Source organism: Arthroderma uncinatum (genome assembly GCF_011692745.1).
Source record: "Arthroderma uncinatum strain CBS 119779 chromosome Unknown scaffold3, whole genome shotgun sequence".
Classification (NCBI taxonomy): Eukaryota; Fungi; Ascomycota; class Eurotiomycetes; order Onygenales; family Arthrodermataceae; genus Arthroderma; species Arthroderma uncinatum.
This window is the reverse complement of record NW_022983865.1, coordinates 2610090-2624078: the sequence shown is the minus strand read 5'-3', so window position 1 is coordinate 2624078 and position 13989 is coordinate 2610090. Positions and strand designations below refer to the sequence as shown.

General features: G+C 49.5%; 6 protein-coding genes and 1 non-coding gene across 7 annotated transcripts; 2 read left to right on the top strand and 5 right to left on the bottom strand.

Moving 5' to 3' along the window:
• Positions 1 to 756: 756 nt before the first annotated feature.
• On the bottom strand, positions 757 to 2270 carry GIQ15_04544 (uncharacterized protein; the record flags this gene model as incomplete). Its single annotated transcript, XM_033551961.1, has 3 exons — positions 757 to 1341; positions 1404 to 1871; positions 1926 to 2270. 3 exons carry the CDS (start codon positions 2268 to 2270, stop codon positions 757 to 759), a joined length of 1398 nt encoding a protein of 465 aa, XP_033405691.1.
• Positions 2271 to 4219: 1949 nt separating this feature from the next.
• Positions 4220 to 4796, bottom strand: GIQ15_04543 (uncharacterized protein; the record flags this gene model as incomplete). The annotated part of the gene is made up of 2 exons (XM_033551960.1): positions 4220 to 4369; positions 4434 to 4796. The coding sequence occupies 2 exons, from the start codon at positions 4794 to 4796 to the stop codon at positions 4220 to 4222; spliced, it is 513 nt and encodes a 170-aa protein (XP_033405690.1).
• Positions 4797 to 5134: 338 nt separating this feature from the next.
• On the bottom strand, positions 5135 to 6995 carry GIQ15_04542 (MFS transporter; the record flags this gene model as incomplete). The annotated part of the gene is made up of 6 exons (XM_033551959.1): positions 5135 to 5433; positions 5497 to 5763; positions 5980 to 6424; positions 6481 to 6673; positions 6726 to 6793; positions 6867 to 6995. 6 exons carry the CDS (start codon positions 6993 to 6995, stop codon positions 5135 to 5137), a joined length of 1401 nt encoding a protein of 466 aa, XP_033405689.1.
• Positions 6996 to 7892: 897 nt separating this feature from the next.
• GIQ15_04541 (adenylate kinase) lies at positions 7893 to 8618 on the top strand (the record flags this gene model as incomplete). Its single annotated transcript, XM_033551958.1, has 1 exon — positions 7893 to 8618. The coding sequence occupies one exon, from the start codon at positions 7893 to 7895 to the stop codon at positions 8616 to 8618; it is 726 nt and encodes a 241-aa protein (XP_033405688.1).
• Positions 8619 to 10223: 1605 nt separating this feature from the next.
• On the bottom strand, positions 10224 to 11809 carry GIQ15_04540 (eukaryotic translation initiation factor 3 subunit M; the record flags this gene model as incomplete). Its single annotated transcript, XM_033551957.1, has 2 exons — positions 10224 to 11434; positions 11515 to 11809. The coding sequence occupies 2 exons, from the start codon at positions 11807 to 11809 to the stop codon at positions 10224 to 10226; spliced, it is 1506 nt and encodes a 501-aa protein (XP_033405687.1).
• Positions 11810 to 12067: 258 nt separating this feature from the next.
• On the top strand, positions 12068 to 12138 carry GIQ15_t0028. The gene has a single exon. It is a non-coding gene; the product is annotated as a tRNA-Gly (tRNA).
• Positions 12139 to 12560: 422 nt separating this feature from the next.
• On the bottom strand, positions 12561 to 13261 carry GIQ15_04539 (uncharacterized protein; the record flags this gene model as incomplete). Its single annotated transcript, XM_033551956.1, has 3 exons — positions 12561 to 12953; positions 13009 to 13082; positions 13144 to 13261. The coding sequence occupies 3 exons, from the start codon at positions 13259 to 13261 to the stop codon at positions 12561 to 12563; spliced, it is 585 nt and encodes a 194-aa protein (XP_033405686.1).
• Positions 13262 to 13989: the final 728 nt, after the last annotated feature.

Here is a 13989-nt window from a genome sequence, read left to right as displayed (position 1 = left end):
AATTGAGCGTATTAAATCCTATTCATTATGCGTTTTCGGCCTATATGAATGATTTGTCTTCTCGTTGGAGTTTTGCTGCTAGCCAGGGGCATTATGCAATGTTTATATTTTACTTGATGTCATGTGTAATGATTAGCTGAGTGGAATTTTGATTAATAGCATGCCTCAAAGGAGAGGAACGTTAACGAGATAATGTAATCAATATCCCTACTTGGAGAAACCATTGTTTGATATCACCTGAATCCATGATTAAAATAATAAACGATCTACTTAATTCTCGAGATGAAATAGCCATTTTTGGGAGGAACTTTGTGATTATGATTTCAAGATAGTTAAACAAATCAAATCATAGGGACTTGGCTGATACTCAATATCACACCCGGCCTCCAAAAAAAAAAAAAAAATAAGAATAGAAATCCACATAGAGCATACAAGCGCCATGCATGTATGACTCCTCCTTCATTTCCTTTCCATGCCTCGTTATACGACATGATATGCCCAAAAACCACAAACAATTATTTAGCGCCAGAAGAAAGAAAAGAAGTAGGGCAATCCCTCTTGTTTTGTCTGGGAGGGGGTGGGGGGTATTTCAACAGAGATGGGTAGGTAGACAATATAGAAATGACATAGGAGATGTAATGAGGGAATTAAAGGCTAAGAATTATGCTTAAACAAGACAGAAAACTGCAACAGGTATAGGGGAGAGTAAATACAAGGGTATCCAACTTCAAATGTTAGCTATGTTCTCTATGTGCGTCACCTTGAAGTGTTGCGAGTGTGGGGAGCATTGTCTGATGAAATCGCAACGCCAATACCAGGGGTATTAGGGAGCGTCATTGGCTGTGGGCCGAAACTGGGACTCCTATAAGCTCCAGGAATTGGCACAGCGCCATATGATTGTTCGCCTGGAGCAGCAGCAACGGGCTGGTTTACTCGCTCTGCCATGCCGGGGCTAAGAGGAGGATTTTGCATTTCCGCACGAGGCGAGTTATGGATGCTGCTGCTCGATCTGGATGGTGGAGGCTGTAGCTGGAATGGCTTGTTGGCAGCAGTGACGGGAGTTTGGCTAGCATATTGTGGTTTGTAGTACTCGTGCATCTGTCCATTTTCAGCGGTGGAGTAAGGGTTTGCGGTCATGGCTGGGCTTCGTGGAAAGCCAGGGGTGTTAGGTGCTGTTTGCACGCGGAGGTTGGCGAGGTAGAGATCTGATCTGGCCTTGTCACGGACGTTCATTGACTTGCGTAGTTTGCGCTTGGAGTAGAAACGATAGAATACTACGGCATAAATGGCAATCGTGATGGTGTCAACAACAATCTCGATGATACAGACAAGAGTCCAATCCTATATCAGGTTAGCCTATCGGTTATATTTAGGTGTAGCGAAGACGGCATTCTTTTGCTTACCTGCATACGGCAGACAAGGGCATAGTCGACGACTTCTTTAAATAGCGTGGATCGTAGATTGTCTTTGCAAGCCCAGCCCCAAAGATCTTTGCCATTTCCGCTGTCTTTGCTGTTCTGCAGGATAGCAGCAGCTACCACCCACATGACAACAGTGAAGACGAAGAATCCACCAGCAAAGAGTGTATAGTATACACCCACTTTCTCTGCACGGCGTTCCTTTCCGCGGCAGTTATTCCAAATCACACCCAGGGATAGGAGCATGTTGATGGATGTAAGGACCAAGATGAGAATTTGCGGCCAGGGGTTGGTACTGGGGTCCCAAGGGCTCAGTCCATTCCTAGTCTCCAAATGTCTGGTAGCGCGGAAGATGAGAAATGACTGAGCAAGAAGTGCAAGGACAATCATGCTACAAGAGAAGTTGACGCCGCGAAGCATAATTTTTGACAGACGCACTCGTGTTTTGATTTTCTATATGACATGTTAGCGACCTGCAATATCAAGCATACAAGGCAGAGAGCATACCAGGTCCTTTGCATTCTCCTCCTCCGCATCTTTTTCGTGGATTTCGAGAATCTGCTCTTCTCTAAATGTTGGGCTCAAAGGGTTCGCGGTGCCGAACCGGCCAGGCGTCCCAGGGATTTTCATGGCACTCTTAAGAGGGGAATTTGGGGCGTTGGTGGAAGAACCAGGAACATCCCGATCAGGCTGGTTATCAGCAACATAGCCAAATCCTACATCGGAGACGGTTGGCTGTTTGTTCGAGTCTGGAGTTGTCGACTTGACTGGAGGGTCTGCAAAAGGCGACTCTGAAGGAGGGTCCCGAGAGGAGCCCTCCATCGTAGTGGGCTGAGCAGCGAATCCAACCATTTGTCTGCGGCTTGGTTGCACTACGTCGACGGGAGTGACGGGTTCGTGAGAGAACGAGTGCTCTGATCCCTCAGTATAGCCGTTTGGATGTAGGCTAGGCATAACAGAGATGTGTGAAGGAGGCTGGAGAAACGGCGTAGGTGCTAAATAGGAGGGTTCCTATCTCGCAGAAACACCAGCTGGAAGAGAGCTAGCTCTTCGTGACGATCTATGCGTTGGACAAGTTAGGACAAAGAACAGAGGGCGACTTGACTGCATAGATCAACATACAGAACGAGAACGAGGTATGCAGACTTCTAAGGTCTTTTTGCTCAAGTGATTGATGTAGGCTTTCGGTTATATGCAAGAGCAGGGCGCTTAGATGGATTGTTAAGGTGAGTTGCGCTGCAAGAGGCACGAAACCAGTCGTTGCCGTATGGTGAAGGGAAATGGGAGACCAGCAGACACACAGGAAGGAGTTGAGAGAGTTGTCGAGGAACGAGGAAAGACGATGGGAGGGAGATATTGTATCTTTAGCGCCCGTCGCAACCAGGGACCCTGAGAGGGTGGAAACTGTGAGCTATTTCAAGCAACCAGTAGATTCTCGACGTTAACCGCCCGCACAGAATGACGGGTATGTACTCCGTGGGAATGTTTATGCCACCAGGGAGGCAAGTCGCAAACCTAAAGCATGTGAACCTTCAAACGAAGAGTGCCAGACAAATAGATAAAAAGGAGTCGGCCAGTCCTATGTATTTCAACGACGATCCTAGCAAGAGGGGCATCAATCACCCTTGCGATGTGCAAATTGCGCCAGGCATGACAAAGAGAAAAGAAGGGAAAAAGCGAAGCTGTGATGTGATTGCCAGGGATCTCGGTCGGTGCTGCGAAAATGAGCGAGGGTGGCCTGGTCCGTCCAACAGTCAGTTAGACCAGCTCTGTGCTCCGTTTGGCCCGTCGCGAGCTGCTTCGTCCGGTCGCCCAGCGGTTACAGGGCCCATCTTCCCCCAGTCAAGGCCAGGGTGTGGGCGAATGACAAGCCCGCATTGCCTGCCAGGATCGGTGCTTTGATGCAGTCGACATGCAGATTGTGCTGCGGTTGCTGTGATGGGCCAGCGATACAGGTGGTCTTGGCGTGATGGATGCAACTTTGGTCACGCGCTAGGACCACTACGGCTAGTCCCGCGGGATCCACACAGCCAATCAGCGGGTTATGTTCTACTTTTAGAACGAACCCACTGGTGTTTTATTGGCTCAAGCTTTAACTCTATTTCAACAGCGCTAAAAATAGTGGGGAACAAGTGGACTACTCGATGGTACTTGTTTCCTCACTTTATTTTGGTGAGAAGGAAAGTACCATCAACTCCCCATCCCTTCTTCAACCAGGATCACCCAGGCAAGCAATGAAGAAGGCGAGGCCCCAATTACAGGCATTCCCATCGCACTCCGCCACATACATAATTGCTGAAGAGGCCACCTGCATTGCTTCCCCCGTGCATGCATGTTACTACTTTCTGCAGGGTTCGTTTGTGATTATTGTACTCTGTACAAAGTTTCAAGGTGATTGTATTGTCGTCTCCGGAGCACTGGGACAGAATATATATTTGCAATCCGCCTGTTCGCTCTGTACGCCGTACTATCATGTACCCCAAGAACTTAGACAAGCCTTCATCGGGCCAAAGTAAGATGGGGATCGACCGCCGTCCTTCGCTTTTGGGCGGCGCAAGCTGAGGCCAACTAAATATCGTTGAAAGATGTTGCATTTTATCGTAAATAACGTGCTGGGTAGGTTTGGGAATTGGGGGTGAAGTTGCGATCAAATTCAAACGGTATCCTGTCTTCCCGCGGAAGTATGAAACCATTGAGACGAGTCCAATATGCTACGCCGTAACAAAAAAATTGATTGGAAAAGTATTTTCTGGTGTCATGGTGATATACTTACTCCGTAATCCTATTGCATACATGACTCGTTATCTATCCTGCACCCCGGAACCGACTCCGTGCTCTGGAGGATCGCGGTGAGATTGAGCAATGCACAGTGCCTCCGCTTCGATGTACTTCCGCGAAACCAACCTCTCAATAAAATCCATCGTCCACTCTTGACACCTTCTGTTAACAATCTGGTTTCTAAGTCAGTAAGGTCACGCATAATCAGTTTCCAAGGAAGTCTATATTTTTACGTACACCGTCAACAGGAGCCATGAAATTTTTACTAATAGGGGGCGGAGGCACTTGGCTCGCTATCTTCTCCAACTCGCCCTTCGGCGTATAATCAAGCTTCAAACCAGCAGAATCAACATCGGAGCCTTCATCCGCAACGAGATCTACAGCGACGTGTCCAATTAACGTGTTCGTATGAGGCGGCTGGGCGGTAGATGGGCTGAAGTTTCGTTTGAATTCGAGCTTATACCCGACCATAGGCGCGCCCACAACATGGATCACGGTGCCATTTTGCTGATGTTTGGTGTAGGGGATAAATATACCAAAGTGTTTGCGTTGCGCAGACGAAGCACGGGAAGTGAGTAGATGAACTGGGCGGGACGTCATGGTGGGTTGTCGATGTTATTATTAACTTGGGTGCCCACTTGTTTGGGGTTTGGCAGTTGGTTTCATTTGTAGGCTCGCACTAGACTGCCGTTTGATTTATTCATGCATGTTTCCTGCCAGTGCGGCATGACCCATATGCTCATGCCCCTATCCACTGGTTCGCCCCACGGATAAATGCCAGTCCCACGTTTGATATTGTAAAGTCTACGTTTCAACCTTGGACAAAGTACGAACGAACGGCAACAGCCCAAATGCGCGTATGTACCATGGTTGTAACGAAACCAGTTTTAATTCGTTTTGGTGCGTCCGATAATCTATATCCCGTTCAAGTTTACTATTTAAAGGGTGTATAAAAAGTCTGGCCGTTTGTCACCTAACATTTCAATGCTCTTTGCATCAAGTCCCTCGACCCACGAGTTCCGCTCACCACGAACTCTCTTGCCATTTTCAATCCGAAGCAAGACATGCTGCAATATACTGCCGCCAAGTAGGAATACTATAAGGTAGCCCAGTACTGTGCCATGTCCCGGGAAGAAGTTCGGTGCGTCCCGGCCTCTGTAGATGTTGGAGGATACCACGCCGTTGAGATTTCCCCAGCCAATTATAATGCCGAGAGTGACTCCACGTTTGTACACGCCTAGATATAAACGTTAGAACCTTTGGATAGATATGAGGTAGATGAGAGATGGTGTAGACGTACCTTCAGTATTATTACTGGCCCACGATATGGTATTGGCGATGCAGGGATATATGCCCATCGCACCGAGGAATGTTCCAGCATAACGTACTTCTGGCGATTTAGCGCCGATAAGCATGCTGAAACCTGCTATTCCTAGGAGTGAGACGCCAATGTTGCATAGACCACGCTTTTTTGTGCGGTCAGCAAGCACGCCGATTCCAATGGTCAAAACACAGCCAACTGCGTAGGGTGGAACAGAGAGTAGTTGAGCCTTGGTTGATTTGTATCCTGCATACGTTAGTTGGAAGTAAGTGTGTAGAGTTAATATTGGCGAAAATACCCTAAAGAAATAGTTAATATCATGGCAACGTAAACAGGTATAGCAAGAGCATAATCTTACTAGTTCTTTGATAATGGTTGGAAGGAAAAGCGAAAAGGCATATAGCGGCCCATCACACCCGGCATATATAAAAGCAGACACATAGGTCTTCCAATCCTTCATACTAGCCCAGAAGTACGACATCTTGAACTCTTCATGTTCGGCACTGGATTGCTTATCTTGTGACAGCCGTCGAATGACTCGTTTCCGATCATCCTCAGATAAGAATGTCGCCGAGTCTGGGAAATCTTGCACCATCCAGAATGATGCCACGGCAATGACGATAGTAACTAGACCCTCGAGGATAAAAATCCATGCCCACCCAGCCTTACCTCCTACGCCGTTCATTTTTGCGATGGCAGCAGCGAGTAAACCACCGAAAGAGCCGGCCACGGCTGCGGCAGAGAAGAATATCGCCATGCGAACACCAAATTCGGATCGTTTGTACCAACAGGACAGGAAGTAGCCGACTCCAGGGAAGAGGCCTGCTTCGGTTAGGCCTAGGAACCATCGTGCTGCCATGAAGCCAGAGAAGTTGGTAGTTAATCCCATAGTAGTCATGCAGATGCCCTGCAAGGGAGTTATTAGCCATATTTAAAGTGTGCTCTCTGCGAATTTCGACGTACCCATATGAGCATTATGACGGGAATGAAGATGCTAGGCCTCAGCCGTTTCAGCAATACATTTGTCACTGGCTCGAAGACGGAATAAGAGACGAAAAATATAGTCAAAGCCGCGGCATATTGGCCATCTGTCAGATGCAGGTCCTTTAGAAGACCTTCTAGCTTTGCATTTCCGACGTTCGTGCGATCTAAAAAGCTGTCTAGATATTAATGCTAGGCCAGGTTGGTTGAGCTCCAGTCACACGAACCTGACAAGGTATAGCAAAGAGAGCCAGGGAATCAATTTGAGGTCGAGTTTCCACAGTAGTTGCTTGTCCTATATTGATACAAGGCTTAGTGATTGCACTAGTATTGGTTTGAACATTTCGAGTCAGTAGATGGAGATATACAATTTTCTCCCTTTCTGCCTCGCTCAAATGAGCATCTGGGTCGTCAAGATCTATCTTATCAGGTTGCACCACCTGACACGGCTCTTCCAGCTGATCAGAGCCTGACACCTCTATATCGTGTTTCTCCATGGTATCGTCGAGTGGAACAGCGGCGGAATGGGAAGAAAGCACAAGCTAATAGAAGATTACTCGTGCGAAGGCTCTTGTATTTGAAATCACTCGCGTGCGCTAAAGCCCCTGCAATCCTTTGTCATGGAGGCGAGAACGCAGCTGAGGCCGAGAGACCAGACGGCATACGTATTGATTGACGCATGGAGTTAAACAGGGATGATCTTGCAAGCTTCTCCAGACTTTTCGGCCATGTGCGGGCTCGGACAACTCGTACATAGCGGGATCGGGCCAGCTGATTACGAGGACCTCGCTCCAGAAATGTACTCCGCTAGACGACCCAATATTCTCATCTTAGAGGGTTCTTTAATGGCACGTCTCTACGATGGGTAGAAACGCTATCCTGTCCTGGATTCCTTAGATATAACCTGCGTGTTTTCAGACAACTTAGTAAGTATTTAAAGTTGAACAAGCAAAAGGGAGAAAATACGCTTAAAACCTTGATGTCACTGCCAAGCCGCTAGTCTGTTTCGGGACAGCTCCTGGTTTTCCATCTCAACCTCAAATTCGGCTTCAAAAGGACGAAAAGTCGTGGATAAGAGCGTGTCAGGCCTGTTTACTCCGTACAGAACAAGCAATTAAACTACCCAGGGCTAGGAATGCCACTCTCGCAGTCTGTTTTCATCTCTAGATCTGGCTCCGTGGCCGCCCGTCAGGTCTTTCGTTCGTCCAGCGGATATCAGCCACCCCGCCTTGCAGCCCAACAAACACAGTTCTTCTCACGGCCGTACTCTTCCGCCCCGCCTCCTCCAAACCGCAACCGAAACAACTCTGAGATAAAGGTCCTACCTATCCTTGCAATCCTCGCAATTGGAAGCGGCGTCTACGCTCTCTTGATAAAGTCTCGCGCGCCCAAGGATGTCAAAGGCGGCCAGTGATATGCCTCAATCGGCGGAGACCAAGATCCCGGCCGAGCTCCCTGCGCCGCTTACTTCGACCAACACCTCTCCCAGGTTCTCTGCCAATGAGGTAACCGTGATCTTCGTGCTGGGAGGGCCGGGCAGCGGGAAGGGGACACAATCGGCCAAGCTCGTCAAGGACTATGGCTTTTCTCATCTTTCGGCTGGTGATCTGCTGAGAGCCGAGCAGGACCGCAAGGGAAGCCAGTATGGCGACTTGATTCGGAATAACATTCGTGAGGGGATCATCGTACCCATGGAAATCACCGTCACTTTACTCTCCAACGCCATGGCTGCAATTCTCGAAAAGCAGAAGGACGACGAAAAGGTGCAGTCTACGTCACGATTCCTTATCGACGGATTCCCCCGCAAGATGGATCAAGCTGTCTATTTTGAAGAGACCGTCTGCCTGTCTGCTGCGACGTTGTTCCTCTCCTGCCCCGAAGACGTGATGTTGAATCGCCTATTAAAGCGCGGAGAGACCAGCGGACGCGACGACGATAACATCGAGTCTATCAAGAAGCGGTTCCGTGTCTTCGAAGAGACCAGCATGCCGGTTGTGAATCATTATGAGAAGATGGGCAAGGTCATGAGCGTTTCTGCTGTTGGCACTGAGGCGGAGGTGACAGCTCGCATTCAAAAGGAGATCGAGAGCCGTGGTATCTTGCCTATAAAAGGAAATTAAAGCAGGGTTTGGTACATATGTGATTTAGCAAAGCGAGCCGTGATGAGGTGTTTCTCCCCTCCTTCCTTTTTTTCTTCATATATCATAAATGCATTTAGATCTTTACAGGGGTGTAAGACGTTATGTCTTGCCTGAATATAAACCCTTCTACATAGTCAACTTGTTACCTCCAAGATATAACTTAGCGTAGAACTGAGTCAGACCACCGCATAGCATGTATTGTTTCCTCCGTGCAAAGTATGAGCTTACCGTGGACTAGAATGCCCAACCCTGATCCGCCTTACAATCAAAACGATAGACCAAACACCCATCAGAAAAAAGACTTGATTGAAATCTCCATTCTAAAAGAATCAACTCCGCAAAGTATCCATATTTTGATTTGGTATGATATGCGTTAAAAAACGGAGAACGAGGACATGTATCAGATTGGTCCGGTCAAGAAGTTCCCTCCCACGCCCACACCAAAGCACATCCACATGCACATCCTCGTCTACCCCTCTCCATCTCCTCCGTTTCTCTCAATCTTGTCCCCGGTTTCATTTGTTATAGAAGTGATTAAGGTGGCGTGGGTGGTGCGCGCTTCGATTCAAGGAAGGAGAGCGGGAATGTCGAATGATGCGAAACGATAAGAAACGGAGCGGAGCAGGACAAGAGAAATCGGTCGGTTTAATTGTTCATCGGTACTATTGGGAGGCGTGGATGTAAGAATATATTCCATAACTTGCTGACTTGGCGTCGTTTGTTCGATGTATAGTTCTTACCTTGACGAAACCGATATCTTGGGCCTTCTCACGGAAGCATTGACGGCAGATCATCAAACCGTACTTTCGAATGATACCAGCCTGGTGAGCGCAAGCGCGACTGCAGAGAATATCCCCGTTAGCATTATATTCCACTTCCACGTCCACGTCCGATATATCTTCCAACTTCGACTCCGCATGGATGTAGCGTACCATTGACGGCTGCCCTTGCCGTAGGTTCGTGGGCGGCTGTAGAAGACGGATTCGTGAGTCATCTTGAAGGGAGTTTTGTTGATTCCGTGAAGTCGAGTCGACGTGTGTTGAAGGCGCTGCGATGAGGTTCTCGTTTCTGTGTGCGCTTTGCAACCATCGAATTTTGGATGCCGCAAAGAGCGATTAGCGAGAACTACGCCCGATACGGTTAGAGAGTCATGTGATGTATTCATTACATAATTTACATAATAGAGTTCACGTAAAGGGTTTAGCCCTAATTAATGACTAAGGAGGTTAAAAAGGACGTCACGGAAGTAGATAGATATAGACGTTAGATAGAGATAGACGTATTGAACAGTAGATTGAATTCTTCTTTTATTTTCCATCCTCATCCCTCATACTCATTCATGCTCATGCTCATGCTCAAAATCATTAAAATAACGAGCTTGATCTATCGCAGTCCTTTCTAGATTTCAACATTTTGAAAGCGAGAAAAGGAGTATTGATGTCAAGGGAAGATCAAACCACATAAAGTGATTAATGTAAAGGAAAATCTGGGGAAGAAGCGAAGTAGACAAAAACACGAATAACGCCCAATACATTCAAGTCTTTGTAGAATAAAAAAATGTGAGAGAAAGAGAGAGAAAGGGGACTAATCACCACCGGCAACCAACTCCATGTCTCTGGGTTGATGCTGCTGATGTGACTGGTGACCTCCTCTCCTTCGCTCGCCGCCGCCTCTACCACCGAATGAGAACCGGTCGCCATCTCCAGACGCTTGGGCTGGCGCACTAGAAGCGGATGCGGCTTCCTTGATAAACTTCTCCTTCTCGGAGCGGACGACCTCGAGTACATTTTCGAGGCTCTGTCTCCAGACCATCAGACGGCCCTGGACTTCACGCCATTGCTTCTCTCCGAAAACACGGTAGGTGGCGCGGTGAACGAGGAACTCACCCTTTAGCTGGGAGAGTTTTCCCTCCACTAGGCCGGCGCGGATGGTATCGATGACCCATTTCTCGACGTCGGCGCGGTCAATCCGTAGGGCAGAAGCGATGTCGTCATAGGGAAGAGAGCGGGTGGGAGACTTTGCCGCAAGACTGGTGAGCGTGAGAAGACGCATTTTGGTCTGTAGGATGGACTCTATGGATGGTGGTTCAGTGGAAGCGGGGGAAGCAGAGGAAGTGGAGGGTGCGATGGTCTTGATGGATGCCAGGCTGGGGATGGAGGAGATGGGGGTAGACTTGACGAATTCCTCGTATGCGTCGAGGTTGTCGGTGCTAAAGACCTCGAGGAGTTCGAAGAGGGGACCATCAGTGGATCGCACGTTCTGGACGGCATCGCTGGCTGTTAGAGGGGTGAAGTCGAAGACGAATGGGAGGGAGAGGGCGGTAGCGAGACCACGGACGGCCAGTTCACGGGCCTCGTTAGACGAGGCTTCAGAAGGCGGGATGGCATGTAGGGCCAGGATGAGGTGGTGGTAGGAAAGCTCAGCGTCGCCGGAGGCTCTGGCGGCGTCGGAGATGGCCATGTGCAGTTTCTGGGTATCGTCATCGTCCAGGTCCCACGACTCGATCCAGCCGGACAGTTGATTTGCGAGCTGAGTCTTGAGGGCCTCGAATGCGAGACTGGAGGAGGTGCTTCGGATAACGGACATGATGGCGAGGAAGACATGGAATCTGTTGGAGTCCTCGGCGCTCATGGTGTTGAAGACGGTTGCCAGGATTGACAGGGCGATAGAAGGGCCATGCTGCGGCGACGCTGGCATTGGCTTAGCCAGGAATGAGCAGATTCTAGGCAAGAACATGCCGGCATTTGACGATTGGCGGATCAGGTAGACGAGCAAGTTGTATGCCGCCGTAATTTCTATAACCGTTAGTATTCCATGTATATATAGAGACAGAGGAAATATAGATAGGAAATATAGATATGGATAGGGGTAGTACCCTTCTCGGGAGCGGCATTCAGCACTGGAGCCGCAAGCACCAACTTCTTGAGCACCTCGTCTCTCTCCTTCTCGACCTGTGTGCCCTGTGCCTCCGTCAACTCCTCCTCGCTCTGTTCCTTTTCTCTCAACTTCTCCAGCAGCGGCGCAACCTCCGCATGGACAGACGGCACCTCGGCATCTGGAGTCGCCGAAGCAGCAGAGACGGACTTGCGGATCGAGTCGATGTAGCGTGCGAGTTCGTCTGCGAGCTCGTCGAACGATCCCTCGATCAGGAGGGTGTTTGTGGCGGCCATCCTTGTATTTTCTTTCAGCTGATCAACCAGCGGGTTCCTTGCTGCGGCTTGAAAGCGACGCCCGCGTGTGTGTAGTGGAAGAGCAGGAAGAAGACGAGTCTGCTGCTGGTGGTGCTGGTGGGATGAAGTTGTGAGTTTTGCTTGAAAACGTATCGATAAAGTTCCTCTTTCGGGAGAAATTTCTTGTGTGGGCGCTTGGCGGGGAGCAGCGAAACGTAAGCAGGTCAGACACTTTGGTCCGACTTACCGCAAGAAACAGCATTGGTGGTTTAGTGGTAAAATCCGTCGTTGCCATCGACGGGCCCCGGGTTCGATTCCCGGTCGATGCACTTTTTTTTCTTCTTTTTCTTCTTACCCTCATAGGTTCTTTTTACCCTTCACAGTAGGTTCTGTACGGAGTATGTTTATAGTAGATTCTGCACGTTTATAGTAAGGTCTTTTAGGCTCGGTCTGGATATCGTATTCATACGTAGCGGATACATCATCGTCATGCTCGACGCTGCAACAAGGGACAGGCAGGGAATAGAACAGGTAAGGAAAAGTGGAGAAGAGTTCAAGACAAGCAGGTGAGGTTCGGCGCGAGACACCGTCGATCCAAACCAGGATGCAGTGCCAATCATCGCTGGATCCCAAAAACCGCACTGCCAACACTCAATCTCCGAGCAAACAATTCATCATTCAGGGGATCGCATGGGATAACATAGGAAAGACAAGGAAATATTAAGCTAGTTTTAAGATAAGGGCTCGGCGTCTACAGCATGAGGCCAAAGACACCCAAGACGACGGTTGCAAGGACACCGAGAGAGTAGTCCTTGGCCATCATGACAGCCGCGGCACCGGTGTGGGAAGGAGCAGAGCTGCCACCGGTATGAGTAGCGGAGGGCCCGCTGGTGGAAGAGGCGGTGGGCTCGCTGCCGGAGGAGGAGGTGGTCTGGGAGTCGCCGCCGGTGGAAGCAGTAGCGTTCAGTTTACCGCACTTGTCCTGGGCGTCCTTGCAGCCCTGCTGGCCGTCAGCATCGTCCGGGTGGGCCTTGATGCACTGGCCGAAGGTGGCCTGGCAGATGAACCACGGCAGAGAGTTGATGTAGAGGTCCATCTGGGGGATGGTGCCGTTCTGGCATTCGCAAGAGTACTCGAGGGTTTTCTGCAGAGTTCGTCAGCTAGCTGGTCCGTACCTCGGCGGGGGAATTGTAGCTTACAGGGTCGCATCTGTTGATCTTGTACGATCCACAGACGTCGCTACAGGTGTTGGCTTCACCATCACACCAGGTAGCTGTGCAGACACGTTAGTATCCGTCAATTGGACTTTTTGGAACTTGCAACTGGGAGCTTACCCTTCTCGTCGGCAGAGACGGAGCCGGGATTGAAGTCTGGTGGGACAGTGTAGTTTGAGCCCAGCGCAGAGACGGTGGCTGCGAGCACAGGCAGCGAGATGAGAGTCGAGAAGAGCATGGTGACTTTATGTTGCTTCAAACTGTAGCTGTGAGAGGCTATGTACCAGGTCAGTCAACAGTCAATATCAGTGATCACTGATCAGTGGCTGTAGGCGTGTACTTACCGGCTGATGCTTGACTGGTTATCACGTCAGAGTTGCACTGCAGAGACTGGAGGAGAGGACTGTCGAGGACAAGAGAAGAAGAAGAGAGGAAGAAGAAGAAGAGAGAGAGAAACAAAAACCAGGATCTCGTTGGGCGGGCACCGATCGCAAACTGCCCAAAGAGGAAAGGCGCGTCTCTGCAAGTACCTCTACACCAAACTTTAGGCGCAAAGGTACTTCCTCTGTCCTTTTTCCCTGCCCAGCTTGCAATTTCCGTGCCCCTAAACCTGACACTCGATATTGAACAGGCCCGCGGTCCTTGTCTGGCTGCTCGACTCGACTATCGAAGCACCGGCTGGCTAGCGTTACCCCGAGGAAATAGTCTGTCTGACTCGGAGCAGGTCTCCGCTCCCTCGTCCAGCAAAAGGGGTCGTGCAACCCTGTATATGGAGGCGTCTTTAAAGGATTTTATTTACAACGGGTTGGCATTGTGTCGTTGCCCATGGTCCAAGTCGGCCACGGTTCATGGTTCATGCCTGCGAGCTGACAGGGGCTTTAATGAGAGAGTGGCATAATAAACAACCGGGCAGCTATTTGTTACAGATGAGCTCCCCCTTTACTCTGATCCAATCCGTACTTTCAT